General features: G+C 52.4%; 5 protein-coding genes across 5 annotated transcripts; all 5 read left to right on the forward strand.

Moving 5' to 3' along the window:
• Nucleotides 1-1,812: 1,812 nt before the first annotated feature.
• Nucleotides 1,813-3,652, forward strand: CkaCkLH20_11867 (uncharacterized protein; the record flags this gene model as incomplete). Its single annotated transcript, XM_038894581.1, has 3 exons — nucleotides 1,813-2,176; nucleotides 2,231-3,105; nucleotides 3,158-3,652. 3 exons carry the CDS (start codon nucleotides 1,813-1,815, stop codon nucleotides 3,650-3,652), a joined length of 1,734 nt encoding a protein of 577 aa, XP_038740022.1.
• A 465-nt stretch (nucleotides 3,653-4,117) lies between these two features.
• CkaCkLH20_11868 (peptidyl-lys metalloendopeptidase) lies at nucleotides 4,118-4,872 on the forward strand (the record flags this gene model as incomplete). Its single annotated transcript, XM_038894582.1, has 4 exons — nucleotides 4,118-4,366; nucleotides 4,428-4,591; nucleotides 4,647-4,769; nucleotides 4,827-4,872. The coding sequence occupies 4 exons, from the start codon at nucleotides 4,118-4,120 to the stop codon at nucleotides 4,870-4,872; spliced, it is 582 nt and encodes a 193-aa protein (XP_038740023.1).
• A 449-nt stretch (nucleotides 4,873-5,321) lies between these two features.
• Nucleotides 5,322-6,692, forward strand: CkaCkLH20_11869 (fructosyl amino acid; the record flags this gene model as incomplete). Its single annotated transcript, XM_038894583.1, has 2 exons — nucleotides 5,322-6,433; nucleotides 6,500-6,692. The coding sequence occupies 2 exons, from the start codon at nucleotides 5,322-5,324 to the stop codon at nucleotides 6,690-6,692; spliced, it is 1,305 nt and encodes a 434-aa protein (XP_038740024.1).
• A 1,590-nt stretch (nucleotides 6,693-8,282) lies between these two features.
• Nucleotides 8,283-8,785, forward strand: CkaCkLH20_11870 (uncharacterized protein; the record flags this gene model as incomplete). Its single annotated transcript, XM_038894584.1, has 2 exons — nucleotides 8,283-8,473; nucleotides 8,530-8,785. 2 exons carry the CDS (start codon nucleotides 8,283-8,285, stop codon nucleotides 8,783-8,785), a joined length of 447 nt encoding a protein of 148 aa, XP_038740025.1.
• A 318-nt stretch (nucleotides 8,786-9,103) lies between these two features.
• CkaCkLH20_11871 (ankyrin repeat-containing protein) lies at nucleotides 9,104-15,417 on the forward strand (the record flags this gene model as incomplete). Its single annotated transcript, XM_038894585.1, has 2 exons — nucleotides 9,104-9,425; nucleotides 9,482-15,417. The coding sequence occupies 2 exons, from the start codon at nucleotides 9,104-9,106 to the stop codon at nucleotides 15,415-15,417; spliced, it is 6,258 nt and encodes a 2,085-aa protein (XP_038740026.1).
• Nucleotides 15,418-16,024: the final 607 nt, after the last annotated feature.

The raw sequence follows: 16,024 nt of genomic DNA on the forward strand, positions 1-16,024 counted from the left end.
GTTCCTACTCCGATAACGAGTTGGATCCTGTGAGAGGATGCAGTGCTGTGGATGCTCACTCAGCAAGCGGACTTCCGCATGCCAGCTTAGCAGAATTTACAAGTGGATAAACCAATCCGATTTTCGAAAGACCATGCGTCAATATCAGAATGGAGACGCTGCGTGACATGCCGTGCTTTCTGATCACGCCGGAGCGGCCCGACCGGGCTGGTGCCGATGTGGGGCCATCCCCGGAGCCGAAAATGCTTCGAGCTGGCATCGCGTGCTGTCGATAAACGGTCTCGTTCACAATTTTGAATGTTTTTGGAGACTACTGATTTCTCGGTCTCTGCCTGGTGAAATGAGAACTGTCCGGACTTTGACTTACGCTCCGAAATGAATATGAAAGGCCACACTGAAATTACGACAGCCTCAGAGGCAAAAAGTGAGAAAAAAAGAATATGGAGCCGGCGTGAATCGAACACAACATCTCTTCCCTAGCAGAGTCGACTGATACTTACCTTCAGTTTGGGTGTAGACTCTGGGAGGCAAGTGCTCTACCGTTGAGCTACGGCCCCTGTGACTGTTGACATGTATGAAAAGAACGCAGACTATGGGTGAAGGTTGGCAGCCTGGTCTGGTGGCGTCCAAAGGCGCATATTGAGTTGGTGACGATCATGGGTGAGGCCAAATGGTCAGTGAGGCCAACAGGTCAGTGACGGAGATCAGACAGATAGATACCTCTGCGGTGTACCGAAAGTCTCGTGTCTGACCTAAGCACCATAGGGTACCTTTGTCAGCATAAAAATATGACGGGAGATCGCATACTTAGACGTGGTAACAAGTCCACTGAAATTGAAGTTGATGTTGTGAAGAAGATGAAGAGCCAGGAATCTGGTGGCGTCAATGGTTATCTACCACGAGTGGGGCTCCCTGCGGCACGGACTCGTCATCCGCCGCCGGTATCTCGGCTTCTGTGGCACTGCGGGGCACATATCTGCACCCTTCCCTCTCAAGCTGCATCCTCAGAGATAGGTCTCATGACCACCCAATCCCGGTATCTCATCTTTCAGCTTAACAATTACTTCAAAATAGCACTTGTTTGAGACATTTCGAGAACTGCGCTCATTTGCATCTCAACAATGCTCCTCGGCTGCTCATCCTGACACCCGATTCTCATCGCGAATGAGACGGATCGCTTGGCGGTAACTCAGCCACATGCCGCATCATGAGTCTCTCATACTGATTTGAGATAGTGATTCATTGAATGGCCATACTCATACGAGCACGATGGATGAGGCCCGCTATGCGAAGCGAGCACGCCAGGCGTGTGAGCCCTGTCGGTGAGAGGTCTCGCCACCCCGCACGCGTTCGGCTCGAGAACCTGACAAGCCGTGGTCGCAAGTCGGAAGAAATCAAAATGTCCGGGCGAAAGACCTATCTGCTCTTACTGCGAGCGACTTGGACAGCAGTGCATATACAACGCTTCGAACGACGGCCCCGACACGCAGCAGTCGAGGCATAACAGAGACATGGTTCGTGAACCTCTGATAACCGGCCGATATTGGCATCCGCTAATTTGGATAGGAGAGTCGCATGAACAGTCTTGAGGACAAGATGGATCGGTTGATCCAGCATTTGAGGTGACATCCATAATCGTAGCTCGACATTCGCATACCACTGAATCTTTCCCAGTCCTGATCCACAGTCCGCGAGACCTGCTTCGTCGACGCATGTTCTCTCACCCAAACCCAGTCTAGCCACCGAAGACGCCGCATCCAAGTCTGACAACATGCCACAGCCAAGTATTGAGAATTCTAGGTGCCTTCCATCATGAACCACGGATTGCCTTCGCATCTTACTGACGAAGTTCTGAGCAGCACATCCGTCACGACCGAGGTGGATCTCAACACCGTCGGCCGACTATACCTCACATGGTGTCACAGCCAGCCCATAATCCTATTCTCAGAAGATGCCTTCCTCTCATCTATCTCATCTCGGGATCCCGAGTTGATTCTCTCACTTGAAGCGCTCGCACTGCGTTTTCCTCCCGGTTCGTTGACCCCTCAGATCGAGGAGAAACTCCAGAATAAGGCCAAGTCAGCGAGACGTATGGTAATGGAGCGCGTTTTGGAAGGGAACGTCGAGCTCTCGACATTACAATCACTTTGCCTCCTCAGCATGTTTGACTTTGCCTGTAAGTAACTCGCAAACGCCAGGTTCCTCCCCCTGCTAATCATACCCCTCAAAGCTGGGAACGTCACGCAGTCAGGCCTCAACTTAAGCATCGCCAGCCACTTGGCTCACAGCATCCCGCCCTCCGCGAACCCTCGAAACGCCCACGAGAGAAAGCTCTGCTTCAAAAGCATCGTCGCCCTCCAGAACCTCCAGGGCTGCATCGCCCCCGCCATAAACCCCCTCCAACCTCTTCCCGGCTCCCACAACCCGAACCTGGCCTTCAACGTACTATCCTCCTGCATCACCTCCGACTTCTCCCTCAAGCACCTCGAAGAACCGCTCGACAAGACCATCTCGACCCTCGCGATCAACTTCGGCGTCACCTGGCGCATAGCCCGCACCTACGCCGCCAGCCGCATCGGGCCCGACGCCCCGCCCCCCTGGGACTCGCGGTCCGACTACTCCATGGTCATGCAGAGCCATCACGAGATCGACTGCCGCTCGTCCGTGAAGTACCGCTTCGCGAACAACAGGATAGGCGACTTCACCCCGGAGGCGATCCAGGAGCGGCGGCACTGGTGGATGCCGTTCCTCTTCATCCAGCTCGTCCACGAGACGATACCGTGCCTGGTCAACCATCCCTTCCTCCTGTCGATGAGGTTGCGGAACTTCCGGCACACGATCCCGATTCATTTCATGCGCCAGTCGTTCGAGGCTATTAACCGGAACGCGGGGTGGGTGATTTACTTCATCGACGTGGTGGAGAAGAAGGGCGTTCAGGTCTCGGATCCGATTCTGGCGCATTGCGTTGTCATAGTCGCGACTATCCACCTGCAGCACAGCTTTGTGCAGGATTCGGTGCTTCGGGGGAAGGCTCAGTCGGGGTTCGAGAAGTGTATGGGGTTCTTGAGGAGGATGGGACTGATCTGGCCGTGTGTTGCCAACATGGTATGAGAAATCCCACTGTCGTCAAATTTCAGGCAGACTGACGTATCCGCAGGCGAATAACTTGATGAGACTTCAAGACAGCATCGTCATGAAGCCATCGCCGAACCAAGAAGACGGTGCCTCTCAAAACCTATCGTTCTCGATCAACACCCGGCTGCTATGGGATCTTCTCATCTACGACAGGGCGGTCAGGCCCGATGCCGGATGGGATCAGTCCATGTTCGGTCCGTCACTGAAGTCTGACCCCACGGAGCTATCGGCCGAAGATCGAGCGGCGGAGTTTGATCTCGTGGGGTCCACGGGGATCTCACGCCACAAGGCGATGCCGAACGAGGCCGGGGTCTGGCCTCCCAACGAGGAAGCGGCTCCTACCAATCTGCCTGACCATCTACCTCATGAGCCTTTAGTAGGCGATATTGCGGGCGGACCGTCGTTTGAGGACATCTTTTTCGAGGGTGTAGGGCCGTTTGGAGACCAGGCGAATAGGTTCTTCGACGGGAATGACTACGGGCGGGCCATTGATGACTGGTTGAATCTGGGAACATAGTCATGAATGGGGGTTCACTGAGTATAGTGGTATATCGTCAGCCACGGAATTATGACTCAAGAGAGAAAGCGGATGAGCACGCGATCAGTCTCCACATCCGGTGAAGCATGACGGCGGCAGGCGGGACGGCTCCCGATCTCACCCCCGATGATCTGCGCGGAGTCTCCCGCCTGAGCCGCCTTCACGGGGCGAGACGCATAGCAATCAATTAATAGGCAGCTTAAATATCCAAGTAATGAGTGATTGAATGGCGCCAAGTTGTTCTATCAATACGAGATAATGCACCGCAGTGCGGATTGATTCCTTCAAATGGCAAATGGAACCCGAGAACCTGGCTACCTTCCTAAAAGACGCATGCCAAGGAATGACGGTAAACACGCAATTCTCGGTACAAAAACACGGCATTTGTTCGCCGGCTAAGAACGAGATCTTCGTTGATCTTGACCGATTTCTCGTAGATCTCAGATGCTCAAGATGAGAGTTCTCCAGCTGGGCAGTCTCCTCGCCGTCGTGTCCGGCGCCTTGGCCGCGACCTTCACGTCCTGCTCCGACTCCCAGATCGCGACGCTCGAGGCGGCCATCGAGCGCGCCACCAACAAGTCCTACGCCGCCATCGACCACCTCGAAGCGAACCCCAACGGCAGCGAGATCCAGACGACGTGGTACGGCACGTTCAGCACCGAGAGGTACAACCGGGTCCTGACCGCCTTCAAGGTATGGATCGATTCACAACCGGGATTGTGAGGCGACGTGCTAAGATGCCGTAACTGCGCAGAAATTCGCGCCCGATCTGGCGACGACGTTCAGCTACGACTGCTCGTGCACCAGCAACGCCGTGTACGCCACTATCGGCGGCAGATACGGCGACGTGAGGATCTGCAGTGTTTATTTCAACGAGGCGATGTTGCCTCCCACGGGACGGCATCGCAATCAATGGGAGTAGGTGCCGATGATGGCGCGAAGAGATCTGGTGAAGGTTGCTGATGAGTTACAGTACTATCATCCACGAGGCGACGCATTTCAGGGATGTGCTGGGGACGATTGATTACGGCTACGATGTGGATTACTGCAAGCAGTTTGCGAGGGAGGATCCCGAGAAAGCTGTCAAGAACGCTGAGTGAGTTATTGATGTGGAAGTGTTCTGCGAGCTCCGTACTGACCTTGCATTTTACAGTAATCACCCTCGATTCGCCGTGGAAGTGCCGCCATGGGGTCCTTGAACAGCTGTGGTGTGAGAGAACGTGCTATAGAAGGATCTTATCGACAGAATAAGCATAATTGAGCAGATTGTCTTGCCGATGCATCTGTACCATTCAAGTTAGGCATGGAAATGCAGTTCCTAGTGCCAGTCTACCTTACGAAAGCTCCGTTCCCGGAGGGGCCCGGCGCTTGCCCCCGTAGAAGTGGGGACGGCCCGTGTTCCGTACCCACATGTCCACTCACCGATATCCTCCCCCCGATATCAAGGAGGCCGATTGGATGACGATGATAACATCACAATTCAGCGGAAACATCAATCGAGAATCTTCTGATAACTTTCGTATTCTTATAAGACGAGTTATTGTTATATATTTGGTTTTATAGTCTGACTTCCTTTGAATATTGAGAGGCATTTCGAGTTCATTATCTCCTCCTCATCACAACATCAGCCCCAACAGAATCCAGCAACATGGTGTCCAAACGCACCCCCAAAGATGCGCCCATCGTAATCGTAGGCGCTGGCGTCTTCGGCCTGTCTACGGCCCTGGAGTTGAAGAAGCGCGGATACCGTCACATCACCGTCATCGACCGCTTCCTCCCTCCCGTGCCGGACGGCAGCAGCGTCGACATCTCCCGCATCATCCGCGTCGACTATGCCGACCCCGTCTACGGCCAAATGGCCCGCGAGTCGTACGAGGGTTGGAACACGCAGTACTCAGACCACTACCACGAGTCCGGCTTCGTCATGCTCGCGGACCGGAAGGGCAATTCTTATCTCGACGGAGCGAAAGAGGTCGCCGCGAAGTCGGGACTGAAACTCATCAACTACGACGACGCCAAGGATATCCAAAAGGAGTACCCGAGCGCCAAGGCGGACTTCTCGGGGCTGCAGGCTTGTATCAACCCGAAAGGCGGATGGGCCGACGCCAAGGGGGCGATCGCGCAGATGGCTTCGGAGTGTAGCCAGCTAGGCGTCCACTTCATCGCCGGGGCCCGAGGTACCGTCACATCTTTGAAGATGGAGCAGGGAAGGGTCGTCGGTGTCAATGTTGTCGAGGGACCGCCCGTTCTCGGGGAGCAGGTCATCCTCGCGACGGGAGCTTGGACGAACCGTCTCATCCCCATCACCCACGCCAGCTCTGCGTCCGGTCAGCCGGTCGGCTTCATCCAGCTCACGGAGGAGGAGGCTGAGCGGCTCAAGGATATGCCTGTCATGATCAACTTCCAGACCGGGGTGTTCGTGTTCCCTCCCACCAAGGGCAAGAACCCCATCCTCAAGTTCGCGCGTCACGGGTACGGGTACGCGACGGAAGTGCGCGTCGGTGAGAGCGGTGCAGGGGCATCTGAGAGGGTGATTTCTGCGCCGAAGCGGGACGGCAGTAATGCGAGCAGCGGATATCTTCCGGACGATGCCGACGAGGGTCTGCGCGACGGCGTCCGCCAGCTTGCACCTGAGTTCGCGTCTCGGGGTTGGATTAACCGGCGGTTATGCTGGTACTCGGATACACCCGAGGGAGATTTTATCATGGACTATCACCCGTCCATTGATGGGCTTTTCTTCGCTACCGGCGGTGCAGGACAGTAAGTGAACACCCAAATGAAGATGCCCCACAAGAGGACAGCCAGCTAATATCAACTTTGTATCAGCGCTTTCAAGTTCCTTCCTGTGTTGGGCAAGTATGCTGCGGATTGCTTTGAGGAGAAGGCGTCGCCGGAGTTGAGGCACAAGTGGAGACTGAGAGAGTCTAGCGGAACGCAGGAGGCATTGAAGCTAGGAGATGGAAGCCGTGGCGGGCCGCCCTTGCGCAAGTTGACGGCAGTGGAACAGGCTAAGCTGTAGATACGAGCCGCGGTATTCTAGAATTAGACGAGTAGAGTCTAGAACCTCCACATAGACGTTTAAACACGGCATCGAAACGTAAATAGCATCAATTTCAGGGGTAGCCGGTTGCCGACATGCCGTGGAGCATGAGCAGCCTGAAGCCCATGTCGATATCACATGAAATTACAGTGAATACGGACGATTGTGAAGGTGTAGGGAAATAAAATATTGATCTTGGCTCGCACTTACGATTCAACTGCCGAACCATATGTTCATGGCTCTGCATATCCCTTGTATGTATGCTGGAACTGAGGAACTTGTAGTGAGGTAAACACTTGCGGGGCCAAGCAACGGAAGTAGGTGAACCATGAGAACAAACTCAGTAACATACTTGGTACCGTATACAAGAATGCTTCTCTTCAGTATAACGCGAAGAACGGTGTGTTTTGGGACCAAACAACGATGAGAGCCTCTTCTTGAATATCCGTCGGCTTGAACGGACGTGAGTTATGGACGTTTCATGACAACAATGCTTCTTCAAAAATCCATTCTATGCACTTGCTACTGATCATCATGAATGTGATATTGTGCTGTTGTTTGCGACCAGAAGATGCGTTAACCACTGCGTCAGCATTCTTCCCTAATTCGTCCATCACAGACCCCTCGAGCACATACCTACGAATTGCAAGCCCCCTTCATCTCTTCGTCTACACCTTAGGTGACCATAAATACAGTACATCCATGTCGGAAATGGCTGTAAACTGGTACCATGCTGAACCTTGAATCTGGTCTCTAGGGCTGGCCAACCAAAGCAATTTCAGGGGTTCTACATAATGGGTCACGGCGCTTAGATTTCCTTTTCTAGATAGTATTTCCACTGCGTAGACCTGGTCTTTTACCAGCAGGAAGGTGTACAGGCCTGCTTTTCAAGGCTTTGATGCGGTGTGCTTTCCCATGAATCAAGTTGTTCGCATTTGTTTTGTGAAATGGCCAGACAGTAACATTGCATCTACTCATTGCATGAGCATCAGAAAAGGTCTCACATATTTCCATCCATACTGCTTAACTTGACGGTACTTGATGGCTCCCTGGTTGTTAGCCACCGTCAAAGATGTCCTCACTTCTTCAGAGCATTAATCCGTGTTGATTGCCCTGATAGCTGTCATGTCTCATTGCTAGAAATCCTCATTCACAAGGGTAGCAATGTTGTAAAGGTCTCGGTTCATGCGAACTTGAGAGATGGGGCCGGTGGGATCGCCAGAAACGAAGCTGAGAGCTATTCAGTTGGAGTCCATCTAGGGATTAGTGATCCTCGTATTAAGCCTTACCGAAAGTCCTTGCAATGTATTTTGGAGACTTCACGATCCCGAGCTATTCGCATTCTCGGGATTTCTTGTTCCTCAATATTCTTTCAGAACTACGGGATCATGGGCCTCGTATTGCTATATTCTGGTTCACTCTTGTTGATGCGGCCTTGAGTATATATGTCGAACCTTTCAGCTCCTGTTCGACTGAATCTCATCACAGCACATCCGTCAAACCATCTCTTTTCAGTCACTCGCTCAACCACATCTCATACACTTTGTCATTCGTTTCACCGTCATCAACATGAAGTTCACCGTCATTGCTGCCCTTGCCACCATTGCCTCCGCGGCTCCCGCCACAGAGCGCCGCGCCACTTGGACGCAGTACTTCACCAACGTCGTCGCCGAGCCCCAGCCGTACAACAACAGCAACCTCACCTTCGCTTTCAACCTAGCCTTCACTGACGGTACCAACTACCACTGTGCCACTTCCTTGTAAGACTCGAAGTTCTTGAAGAACTCTGATTGCGAACGCTGCTGACCTCTTCCAGTGACACCAACACCGGTGTATCTGCCAACAACACTTGCACCCGGTACGGTCAACCCACCGATGTCACGGCCACTGTCGCGGTTCCCGGCGGCATTCAAAACATCGCGCCGTACGTTTACATCCCGGGCATTGACACCACCTACACGGCCGACATCACCACTGCGGACCCTCAGTACACTTGCGCCCACTCCGGCACTCCTGGCAGCGGCGTCAAGTGCATCAGCGGATCCGGCACCTTCACCGCTACTGCTGTCTAAAGCTCAGCTGGATATGTCACAGACATTGGTTCGATGGACATGATACTATAAGTCAACTCAACCAAACAAAACGTATTACCGGCACGCAAGACAATGCTCGAGTTGTTCATAGACAAAAGCCTACAGGTGGTATCACTAGATTCTCGGTAGGGAGAAGATAATATTAGACTAGTCCCATCTCAGAAAATCACCAATAAAATTGCCGCTGCCTCTCGGCTGCCTAAACCCCCCTGTCGGTTGTCAGCATCACTCCGCAATTGTTTTCTCACACTTTTGCCACCTACATCTCTCAGATTGCCATCGTATTTTGGTCTGGTCATGGCTTCAGGTATCTTCGGGGGTATCTTCGGAGCAGATTCTGCGAAAGTTGAAGCGAACAAGTTCTCTGGGGATGACGAACCGGTGATACTCACCAGGGATGATGTGAGTGACTTCAACGAGGACAACATACTCCCACAACCTGCAGAGACCCTAGATGAAATCAGAAAGTGGCTGCACCCAACAGCCTACGACGACGAAAGCAGCGAATACAACAAGCACATTTCCTCTCATCTCGCCGGCACCGGACAATGGCTCCTTGCTTCTCCGGTCTTCCAAACATGGCACTCCATCGACCAGCACGGGCTGCTTTGGATTCGGGGTATGGCTGCTGGATTCAATCCCGAAGTTCTGACGGTCAGCTAACAGTTATTACAGGCATACCAGGATCGGGGAAGTCGGTCTTTGCAGCCACCCTGATTCATCACCTCGCTCAAGAAGGCGTCCCGGTACTGTACTTTTTCTTCCGCCAGATCATCGACGCAAACAACAAGCCAGTATCAGCTATACGGGACTGGTTGGCGCAAATTTTGAAGTTCAGCCCACCGTTGCAACTTCGGCTGAAGGGTTTTCTCGACGAGAGCCGTTCCTTGGAGAGTATCTCCATTGCAGACCTTTGGAGCCTTCTACGAACTGCTCTTTCCTACCTTCCAAAAGCATACTGCATTGTTGACGCACTGGACGAGATGAACCAAGACGATGCAATGGAAGACTTTCTGCAACACCTCTCTACGCTGAGCCATTGGAGGCCCTCTGACTTCAAAATTGTCATCACCAGTCGGCCGGTCCCTAGCGTGGAGATACCTCTCCGATTGGCAAGATCTCTCAATATTCGGCTCGAAGAAGATATGGTCGACGCAGACATCGCTGTCTATGTTCGATCCCGGCTTTCAGAATCTGCGATCCCACCCGGAGACCATGAATCCATCCAGAAAGCAGTCCCAGGCAGGGCGAATGGCCTCTTTCTTTACGCCAAGCTAGCCATGGATGCGTTTCTTCGCCCAGGGGCGCGAGTGAAAGACGTTCTCAAAGAGCTGCCTGACGACCTCAACGTAATGTACGACAAACTCCTGCGAGAACATGCCAGACGGTCAGGCGTGGCGGAGCCGATCCAGCGCATGATCATGCAGTGGGTGACCCACGCAAATCGCCCTATGAGGTTACTTGAGCTGGCCGAAATGATCTCCTTTTCTCTCAAGATGTTACGATATCCCGAAGACAAACGAGGTCTCAAAGAGATGAAGCAACTCGTTCGCGCCGCTTGCGGTCCGCTTCTCGAAAATCTACCCGACGAGACTATATGCGTCGTGCATCACTCACTTACGGAGTTCCTGAACGGATCGACGCGGGAGGTAGACACACAAGGATATCCCATCCTTGAATTCGGACCTACCCACAACAATCTTGCCCTGGCTTGTCTTGCTTACCTCCGATCTGGATACCTGGATGATGTTGAGGTGGCCAAGAATCACTTTCTTGCAAACGCGTTTGGTCGGCCACAAGGCGGGAACGTGGACGAGAAATGGCTATCTGCTCCGCTCCTCCGGTACGCCGTGTCAAACTGGCACATCCATGCCAAGAAGGCTGCTTCCATAGGATACGATCAGACCGAGGTCAACATTGTCCTAGACAAATTTTTCTTCGGCGATAACTTCCGCAAATGGGGATATCTCGCTGGAATATGGCACATTGAAGACGACACCACCCCTCTGCTGACCGCCATTGTTCTTGGCCTCAAGGATTACACGAAACATCTTCTGGAGCGCGCAAAAGTAGGCGAGGAAATATGTGTCAACAAGGACAACGAGTTGTGTCTTCCATATGCCGCACGTCAAGGTAATGAAGAGATTGTGGGCTTGCTCCTGCAATACTGCAACGACCTGAATACATTTGATCACAGAGGGTTCAACGCATTGCATCATGCAGCTATGAATAACTGCCCCGGCACCATTGTCAAACTCCTCGATGCAGGGGCCGATGCGTCCGTCAAAGATCTGGAACGTAACGATATGTTTCACTTCGGTGGCACATGTAGGACTGGTAATCACTCTGGGAATACCGCCTTCCATCGTGCCTGTGACCGTGGACATGAAGAAGCTTCAGCCTCGTTTGTGCCGTATCTGAGAACATCAGAGGAGCTCAACGTCGCGCTGCATACCGCAGTCAGATACAAAATGTCGCTCGTGGCGGAAAAGATCCTTGACAACCCCTTGGCTGATGTCAACGCAAGGCTACATCCATATGATGGCTGCAACGATCCTTTCCATCAAAATGGTCCACAGAGCTCATGGGACACACCGCTTTTTACAGCATGCAATGTTACCGATCCTCAAATGATCAAGCTCTTACTTGACAGAGGTGCGGATCCCAACAGCTTGAAGGGGGAACCAGGTTCGAAGGGGAAGTCACCTTTACATACGATGGCAGCACCTTGGGGGTCCTACGTGTTTGATAAGAAAGCCGAGCCGCAGGTCATCATTGAGTGCTTCGAGCTGTTGCTGGCAGCGGGTGCCAACGTACATCAGCTTGACCAGGAAGATAACACCCCCCTTCACGACGCCAGAGACGCCATAACTGTGAGGATACTGCTAGATGCCGGCGCAGATCCAAACGCATTCAACAAGCTGGGCCAGACTTTGTTGCACACCTCGGACAATACCGAAGTGATACAGACTCTTCTTGAAGATTCGGCAGTACGGAATAGACTGCAGACGACTAGAGGCGATAACATCCTACTTTCTTCATTGAACCGGAATAGAAACCAACTGGACAAGGCCATTCAGCTGGTGGAAGCAGGAGCCTACCTACATGAGACCGATGCGAACGGTGACGGGGTCTTTCATTATCTCGCAAGGCTCTCGGAAGAAAGCGATAAAACCAAGCGTCTAGTCGAGAGTCTCCTGAGTTCTGGAGGAGACTTTAATCACCGCAACTTGGAAGGCGAGACGCCCTTGCATGTCTTGACCTTCAAATGCCGACTTTCTTTCGGCGAAAGTAGGACATATCAAGATCATCTTTTCTACAGCCTCTTAGGTGCTGGTGCTCAACTGGATCTGACGGATAAATACGGGCAAACGCCTTTGTATAAGATGGTACGGGACATGGCTTCCTCATCAACTGGCTCGTCTTCGGACGATCGAACCCCCGAAGAGCTATGCCAGAAGATGACGGCCGCTGGTGCTCTCTTACAGACTACCGATGCCAATGGATACAACCTACTTCAGGGTTACGTCGCATACGGCGGTCTGAACGCCAGGTTTGTCAATTACCTCGTCGGCTGCGGAATCAACCCTCACCACACTGACGAGGCAGGGAACACTCTTTGGCATCTAGCCCTGGGTTGTGAGAGACGTTACTATTACTACCGTGAGGTAGAGTACCTGTTTGACGCATTCATCGGTACTGGACTTAGTCCAGACCGCCCAGACATTGATGGCAAGACTCCCCTTCACCTACTAGGGAGTCGGAAGAGCAGTCAGTTCCGTGATAAGAACGGAGAGATACCACTCTTCCACACGATTCTGGGACTTCAAAAGAACCTTAACCACTCAGACAAACGTGGAGTTACTGTTCTCCACTTGGCTTCGACATTCTCTGAATGGCAAGTTCGAAGATTGCTAGAGACCGGAGCTGACCCCCGGAAGTCTACTCATGAGGGGTTGACGGCCTTGCACATCGCCACCAAAAATCGACAGACTAACATCGTTGGGATGCTTATCGAAGCATTGATGTCATCACCTGCTGTAGATGAGATGCCATCGGGAATCGACTCGACAGATTCTCTGGGCAGGACTCCATTGTACTATGCCTGTGCGTCCGGAAACATCGAAACTGTCAAGTTGTTGGTTCAAGCCGGGGCCAAAGTTCAAACAAACAGTTACGAAGGGTCCGCATGGCAGGGCTGTGTTGAATATGAAAAGCTGCACAAGGAAATGCGCGCTTATCGTAACCAGGCGGACCTTGAAAATGTCATGATTGCGGACCAAGTTGACCTGCAGTATAACGACCGAGACTATCACACCGAGAGGATCCATGAGATTTTGGACATCCTTGCGAAGTCCGGTGGTGTCCGGGTCGAAGCAATTGACGAAGCGATCACTTCTGCAGCGCAACAGAAGCTTGATTTCATTGTCGAGTGTCTTCTACAAACTCGGAAAGCCATCCAACCGACGACAAAGTATAGTACTGTCGATTCTGCCGCAGCTGCCTGTCTTGAAAGGATACGGATGCGCCAGAAGTCCACGCCAGGAGACGATTTGCTGCGGCCCCAGTGGCCTTCTCTCGAGTCTTCACGCGCACAAGTGCTTTTAGGACTCAGAGATCCTGCTGCTGCAGAGAAGAGACTCATGGAGATGGACGCCTTAGCCGATGACGGCCGTGGGATGACGAATCTGCATCGACTGGTGTCGGGTGCCGACACCGCGAAACTAGCGCGGTTGGCAACTCCAGAAGTCATCTCTAAGCTCGAGAGCCCAGATTGGGCCAAGCAAAACAACAGAGATCAAGGAGACAGATACGTTCCGCCGCTTTTGATCCACGCTTGTAGCTGTACGGAGCGTAACATGGACGTCGTTCAAATCCTTGTCGAGTCAGCTGGCGTCAACTTAAACGCATGTACCCAAAAGTCGACTTCCAAGCCTGGATTCTTTGGTGCAGTTACTCCTGGCACAGAATCAGATGGCGGCAGTGTGTTACACGCTCTTATTCGCGGTGGATCGTGGTGGCAGATTTCTGAGGCTCTACCTTACCTCGTTAAAGCAGGCGCTTCGATGGAGGTACGGGACGACAATGGTCTCACACCGTTGAATGTGGCCCTCGAACAGATCGGAAGTTTGACGTTTAACAGAAGGACTGTCGAGACGCTTATCAAACTTGGATCAAATGTTGATTCTGTCGACGACAAGGGCATCTCTTGCCTTGCGCGAGCTTCCAAAGATGCCGAGTTGATGAGAATGTTGCTTCAGAATGGCGCTACGGTGACGCCTGACGCGATCTCCCAGGTTATCAACAGCAAAGACCTGGAAACTTTAGAGGCATTCCTGTCTCATGGTGCTGATCCCAACATACGTCGGGTCACGCAAGAAAAAGAAGAATCTGGAGCACAAGATTTCTTCTCCGCCAGGAACGATCCGTTTGGCCTTAATCCCTTCTCTGAAGAAGCACGAAATCCCAGCCCCTTCTTCAAAACCGAAAGTGCTTTCGAGGAACTCACAGACGCGGAGGCGAAAACGATGTATCCACTTCACTACGTTGCGCGCAAGACCTCCAAAACACCACACAACCACGCCGATCGCGAGACTTACGAAGTCATGGCTCGGACATTGGTCCGCCACGGCGCAAATACATGCGCGAGATATCGCAAGACGACCGTTCTTCACCATATTCTCAAGCTGAAATGTTTTCTGTGGCTTTTCCAAGAGCTACCTGCTGCAGATCTGGAACAGCGCGATGCTTCTGGCGAGACCCTGTTACTGGCTGCGGCCCATCGCGAGAACATGTCGGTTGGCAACTCCGGCGAGCCCGACACAGACTTTGGCATCACGGTTCTTGGCACCCTTGCGAAGCGCGGAGCGGACATACATGCCAGAGATTATAAGAACCAGAACGTTCTTCATCACCTTGTCCGCCGCCGAAATCCGCAACTTGACATGACGAACTTCATCATCGAGAAAGCTCCAAACCTCGTCAATCAAGCGTGCGACAATGGCATCACACCGTTGCATTTGGCTGCGTGGCGGCACTTGGATGAAACAATGGCTCTGTTGGATGCTGGCGCAGACCCATTCGCCCGCGACAACGAGGGAAACACGGCTCTTCACTATCTTCTCTGGGGCCGGTGGTATGTGACGGAGGATGGAAGAGTGGAAGGGCTACGTCGAGAACTGTTCAAGCGGCTTATCGCAACCGGTGCCGATGTCAACGCACGCAACGTGAATGGCGAGTCGCCTGCGTTCTTTCTCTTCCGCCATAGTGGAGTCACTCAGAATGGTGTCGACGAAGTCTTCACAGGGCTTGAGGAACATGTGTTTGAGTTCTTGGTAGAAGCAGGGGTGGACTTGACAATGGTCAATCATGACCAGGAAACACTGCTCCACGTTGTAGCCGCTGATAAGTCCGGGTCTAATGAGCGGTCCGAGAAGCGCGGAAACATGTTTAGATACTTGGTGGATAAAGGTTTGGACGTCCTTGCCGAGGACAAGGAGCAAAGGACCCCGTTGGACATAGCCTCTGCCTTGGGTCAGAAACATATCATGGCGCTGTTTGATAAGAACGCCGATGCGGTAGGGACCTCGGATATATTTGGTGGATTGTAGTGCGCTCGATGGAAATGTCCCTCCGCGGCAGAGTGTTTCCATTTTGATAGTCATCGAAAATCTTTATCTTCATGTTGCCTTACAGATGTCGAAGAGTCTTTCGTAGCCTGTGATAATTGATGTTCAGCCTTCAATTCCTACTCACTCGCCAGTCCCGCGGGATTTACACATAAAGTAGACCGTGTCAATCACAGTCGGGTTTCAAAACAACGTAATCCTACCCAAGAGGAATAAGCGGTGCGACATCCTCGGAGCACCTTCCAGTGAGCAGCTGTGGAGAATGGCTCACAGTATTCCGGATCGCCTGAAGGATTATGTGAGATTGCTTTCCATTTTGAGCTGAATATATCATTTAAACAGGTATGCTTATGGAAAGAGGTCATCTTCTATCATCTTAAGCAGATCATCACTAATAAAAGAAGGTAACAGATCGGCGTCGGCGGTGATACACTAATGCAAGGTATTCACGTCGTTTGGAAACACAGCATCGAGCTAACGGAGGGCCGTCCGAAGCCCGATCAAATCCCCTTCCTAATAGTCCACTACAACTTCCCCATGGGGTCTGAGACAATTCACGTCGTCGATCTCAGCATCGAGTCAGACGTCC

Source organism: Colletotrichum karsti (assembly GCF_011947395.1).
Source record: "Colletotrichum karsti strain CkLH20 chromosome Unknown Scaffold52, whole genome shotgun sequence".
Lineage (NCBI taxonomy): Eukaryota > Fungi > Ascomycota > Sordariomycetes > Glomerellales > Glomerellaceae > Colletotrichum > Colletotrichum karsti.